Source organism: Chelonoidis abingdonii, chromosome 9, assembly GCF_003597395.2.
Source record: "Chelonoidis abingdonii isolate Lonesome George chromosome 9, CheloAbing_2.0, whole genome shotgun sequence".
Taxonomy (NCBI): domain Eukaryota; kingdom Metazoa; phylum Chordata; order Testudines; family Testudinidae; genus Chelonoidis; species Chelonoidis abingdonii.
In genome coordinates this window covers 67,969,147-67,975,013 of record NC_133777.1, presented here as the reverse complement: position 1 = coordinate 67,975,013, position 5,867 = coordinate 67,969,147, and the positions used below count along the sequence as shown (strand labels likewise).

Genomic DNA, 5,867 nt, shown 5'->3' with positions numbered 1-5,867 from the left:
TACCTAGGGAGGTGGTGGAATCTCCTTCCTTAGAGGTTTTTAAGGTCAGGCTTGACAAAGCCCTGGCTGGGATGATTTAGTTGGGGATTGGTCCTGCTTTGAGCAGGGGGTTGGACTAGATGACCTCCTGAGGTCCCTTCCAACCCTGATATTCTATAATTCTGTGTTTCAAGGCATCCATATCATTATCTGGGGTTAGGATGAAATAACTTCCATATAGACACACCCTTTAGAGCAGGGATCAGCAACCTTTGGAACGCAGCCCGCCAGGGAAATCTGCTGGTGGGCCAGGACTGTTTGTTTACCGTCCGCAGGTTTGGACGATCACAGCTCCCACTGGCTGCAGTTTGCCATTCCACCCCAATGGGGGCTGCGGGAAGTGGCACAGGCTAAGGGATGTGCTGGGCATCACTTCCCACAGCTCCCATTAGTCTGGAACGGCAAACCGTGGCCAGTGGGAGCTGCAATCAGCCGAACCTGCAGACGCTGCAGGTAAACAAACCATCCTGGCCGGCCAGCAGATTTCCCCAATGGGCTGTATGCCAAAGGTTGCTGATCCCAGCTTTAGAGCATAATATTGCAAAATTAGGTGCATTTCTGGGGGGGAGGGTATGCCTTGCTCTTCAGTATTTGGGGACACTACTGAAACAGCAATCATTGGTCTGCAACGTTGTGGGAAAGTCCTGTTTCTAAAAAAAAAAAAAACGGTGTTCAAAAACCTGAAGTTATGACATATATATCAGTGATGAAATGTAAAGACTGTTTGATTTAATTCAGCAAAGATACATTTAACAATCTAGAGACCCAATAATAGTGTTGAGTACATTAATGATGGTGATATTTAAGCTCATAGGGCCCAACTAATTCCTCTGAAGTCTATAGTGTCTTTTCAGTTACACCAGTGAATGTTGGATCAGGCCCTCATTGTGCTATTTTTGGTGGACACTGAAATTCAGTAGGGAACAGATTCTGCTAACTTGATATCTGGCACTATCAGGTTTTTCACTCTATTTTGGTTCCTTTTATTAAAAGGATTAAGCAAAAACACAAGATTAATTATTTTTCTTCTAGGATAAGCTTACAGGTTTTGTAATATTTCACTTTAACTCTCCATTAATGACTACTGAATTTCTATTGAGTTTTGCACAAATGCATGCATTAACTAGTTCAGTAGAAATGTATGCATTAACTACACTAATGTCATAGAAGTCCGCTATGAACAGTATTATTGCAACTAAATGAAATAATATGCTGGGTCTTGAAGTCAATGAAAGTTTTATCAGTGACTTTAATGAGAGTAAAATCAAACCCAAGAAGATTCTTTTGGACACATTAAGTACTCTTATTTATATTATTAAGAGAAAAGCCAAATTGCAGTGGTAAATATACATCATAGCCTATATGAAAATGAATAAATTACAGTATCTTCCTCTTCAATGTCCAAGGCATATGAAATAAATTATAATACCGAACTTCATATCCCGTTAACTTTCTAATGGCTTTTTTCTGCCCGGGGCATTTTTATAATAAAGATTTTATTCAATCATCAATAGTAACGATTTTAAATTCATAAAATAAATGATTGTTTACCTCTTTCAAGTAGTAGGTCATGAATCCATCAATAATTCCATCCTGTTCAAGTCCTATTATAAGGTTCACTACACTGGTAAAAGCAAACACGGCATAAACTGTAATAATATGAAAAGAAAAAAAGAAATTACTGTATATAAAAAGCCTTGCAAATCAAAGGCTGTCAATATATAGTCTGAAATATTAAACTCTTAAGAGATTAACATCTAACTAGGGGGAGATTTATCTGTTGTGAGGAAAACATCCAGACAGATATCTAACGGACAATATAACTTTTTACCCAGCAATACCTAGTTTAAATATTTTAAGATATCAATATTTTACCACAAAGTGTACTCTCCAAGATAGCTACACTTAATGACATGTACTCCATACATCCACATGCATAGCTCCTACTGACCTCAGTGAGTGATCGGCATCACATGAAGAGGACTGGGCAGCCCTTAGAAACTATCATATAATGTAGACAGCCTCAGTTGCAAACATCTGATCTTCCTTGAGGAAAACTGAACATTCCAGTTATACTCAGAAGAAAGAAGGGGAGGGGCTGGCAGAAAAAGGAAGGAAAATGTGACTTGCCCTTTCTGGGGTGGAGCAGGGTGAACCTGCTTTGCCATCATGAGCCATGACCACGTAGGAAACCTAGTCTGCAAGGTACTCAGTGACTCCATAGGGAGTGTCTTTTATGAATTGAGAGTTGTCAGCAGCACAGAACATATGCAGCAACTTGGAGGAAAAAAGTGTAAGGGTACGGGATGAGTAGCAGAGGGTAAAAATATGCAGCAGGTCTGGGCTATGGGCTCTGCCTGCAAGGTGTGGAGGGGTCTAGGGCTGGAGCTTGAAGCAACTAAATGAGCCAGTAGTTTTTCCTGTAGTGCTCCAGTATATAAGATTTCACTTAAAAAACAATTACATCTCCCCAGCCTTATGGTTGTGACGATAACCTTCAAATATGAAAAGAGTGTATGGATGCCAAGGTGCTTGTCTGAGTCTCTGGACAGCCTAAAACAATAGCACTGAGAGGTGAGAACGACCTCGTTCATCACACTTTGGTGTTAACACTGAAGCCTAGTGATGGTTATTAGATATTATTAGTTGAATACTTATTGTGCAAGAATGAAGAGAGACGATCAGATTATGACAATCTGTATCATCTAGGGGCAGCCAACCCTATGGAGCCCAATGGGGAATCCAAACCCCACTGCAGGAGCACAAACCCCAAAGAAGCCCACTAAGCCCAGTAGGAGAATGGATCTCAGTGAGGAGGAGCCAGGTCTGACATGTTCAATAAGGTCCACTGTGTCGCCTGAGCTCCAGCAAGGGAGAACAAAACTGAATGGGCCCAGCAGAGCATATTTTTAACCTTTCTACAGTCCTCTGTGAGTATCTCATTTTGGCTTTCAAGTGGTGGAGTTGGTTTGTTGGCAGAGGCTGAAGATTAGCACTACCTTTCCCCTCATCCCCTATTTCAACCCTTGCTGAGCTCATTCAACTTCCAGTGGAAGTTGAAATCCACTTAGCACCCTACCTCATTGGGCCCAAAGTCATAAAGAGGTTAAAAGCATGTTACCCTTCTATAGACAAAAATGGTAACAGCCATAAAATATGTCCCCGTGAGATGTAACTTTCAAACCAATGAATAAATACTTAATTAGCTTTGATTATACTAATGCATACCATAAAAAAGTGGGTCTTTTGGAGGTTTTCTTTTGACCAGAGTACGGGCTACTAGAGCAACGAAAATCAGAATCAGGAATCCAACTGCTACAATTGCCCAGGAACTGAAATTATTAAAAAAAATAGGGAATTAAAAACAAGCACCCATGTGCCCCCTTCAACTCTGCAGTTTTTCTTATCAGCTAACCTCAAAAGGATCACTTTTCAAAAGCAAAAGAACACTCCCTTAATCTTAAATTAAACACAATTACTAATGAAAAATTTTGCTTTTTAAAATCCTTGCAGAGTGTACCATATTATACTTTTTTACTGTTTTTCAGACCTTCCATGCCTGCTTGTTACATGTGATCATCTATAAAAAGCAAATACTAAAATAAACAACTAGTCCAGAAAGCTAGATTGTCAGACTAAATTCAGTTTCCATGCTGACATTAGCAAAAACTGGGACAAATAGCTGTGAAAGTCATATATGCATAGATTTTTAGGTCAGAAAGGATCATTATGAACATGCCACAAAAAAGTACCTATCTGTGAAAGGACATGTTTGCAATGTAAAATTACAAAAAAACAAATTGATCAGCTGGCTCAGAACTAGGGGTAGCATAGTGCAGTGCTCCGTGATAGCTCTGGGTTCAATTTCTGGCCTCCCTCTCCCAGGCCCTAGATTGCCAGGGACAGGAAATGCTATAGAAGTGTTCTCAGGCTCTGGAGAGAAGTGCTAGTGTGACTCATTGTGAATGCTTTACTAATAGAGTTGATGGGTTCCGCAGGGAGGACTTCCTTTTCCATAAGGATGGGGGCCATAATACAAGGCCTGGAGGATGCATGTTTGAGGGTGTGTAAAGTGCTGGTGGGAAAATGATGGAAATACTCAAGGCACAGAGAGAAAGGAGGAAAACATTAGCTTCCCCAAGAAAAAAAATATTTCAATAGAATTCATTTAAAATCTATTTACATCTCTAGATTGGCAAATTGTGCTAAATTTACTTTAGGACAGATTCTTGAGATCAATCTATCCCCTTTGCGCTTATATACAAAATAATATGGCGAGAATTCAGTAAACCATAAGGTTTTTCAAAAAACATATTTTGAATATTGGAGACATCAGGATATGGTTTCAGAAGATACACTAGTTACAAGTCTGATTTTTCTCCTCAAGAAAATAAATTAGTTAGTTCTATTTAAACAATATGAAAACTGACATTAAAAATTGTTTTACATTTCAGATTTGATCCTTCAATCTTAATTCTGCTATTCAGCCTTAGTGGATCTTGCATTAGACCTACTTACTGAGTAAAGGTTGAAGGACTAAGTACTTCAATTATATAAAATGCAGACTTTCTGCACAATGGTGTGTACCTACTAGAAAGAAATATTGGCAATGAATCAAACATGCACTAACTTTTTAGAAATCTGCCTACTGAATATTACAAAAACCTCTGAAGTATCTGGATCCTTCCAACCCAAACCAGCGACACAGTCTATTACATGCACTGACTTTTTGAAAAACTTTTAGGCAGTGGAGCATACAGACATATCTGATGCTAACTGGGTCCCTACGCTCCTTTAGTCCTGAAGTTTCTTAGGAGAGAGACTCTTAAGATCCTTTTCTACATTTTAAATCAAAAGTTTATCTCAAGTTTTTGCAGAACTTTGTAGAACAGTGGAAAGTCTTCTGGGACCTCTTGTTGGGCACAGTTGAGGAAACTCTCCCTTGGATGATGAGATACAGAAAAATGGAAACTACTCCAGTGCAGTAAGACTTAGGACCTGATTCTTCACCCACTAAAGTCAATAGCAAAACCCTTAACTGACTTCTATGGGGGCATGATGGTGACCGTAGGCTCTGATGACTCTGGAACTGACTATGAATGGTGTGGTGACTTCCACAGTTTTGAAAGGGAAAACCCTGAAGGATTTTTGTGGTTGGGCACAAAAACCCATTAAGAACTTATCCAGGCTGGCTTTGGAGCTGCAGTTTCCAAAGGGAATTCCACCCAAGATCTCTCCTCCACCCCTTCCCACAGCCACAGTGCTGATACCTGAGAACTTGATATAGGATTTCTATGTCTTCCCATGCCTCTTGTTTAATCTTACTGCTTTACCTGATGACAGTTTCAGAGTGGTAGCCGTGTTAGTCTGTATCAGCAAAAACAATGAGGAATCCTTGTGGCACCTAAGGGTACATCTACACTACGGGATTATTCCGATTTTACATAAACCGCTTTTATAAAACAGATTGTATAAAGTCGAGTGCACGCGGCCACACTAAGCACACTAATTTGGCGGTGTGCGTCCATGGTCCAAGGCTGGCATCGATTTCTGGAGCGTTGCACTGTGGGTAGCTATTCCGTAGCTATCCCATAGTTCCCACAGTCTCCCCTGCCCCTTAGAATTCTGGGTTGAGAGCCCAGTGGCTGATGGGGCAAAAATCATTGCGCGGGTGGTTCTGGGTAAATGTCGTCAGTCATTCCTTCCTCCACGAAAGCAACGGCAGACAATCATTTCGCACCCTTTTTCCCTGGATTGCCCTGGCAGACGCCATAGCACGGCATCCGTGGAGCCCGTTCAGCTTTTTTTTTACTGTCACTGTATGTATA

At 40.5% G+C, this 5,867-nt stretch overlaps 1 protein-coding gene across 2 annotated transcripts in view; it reads right to left on the bottom strand.

Moving 5' to 3' along the window:
• The window catches only part of TM6SF1 (transmembrane 6 superfamily member 1), a 35,079-nt gene that overhangs the window by 25,951 nt on the left and 3,261 nt on the right, over positions 1-5,867 (bottom strand). For both annotated transcript variants that reach the window (XM_075069669.1, XM_032790636.2), the window contains exons 2-3: positions 3,268-3,371; positions 1,591-1,688 (exon numbers count right to left, since the gene is read on the bottom strand). In XM_075069669.1, coding sequence (XP_074925770.1) covers positions 1,591-1,688; positions 3,268-3,371 — 202 coding nt within the window. The remainder of the gene's footprint in view (positions 1-1,590; positions 1,689-3,267; positions 3,372-5,867) is intronic.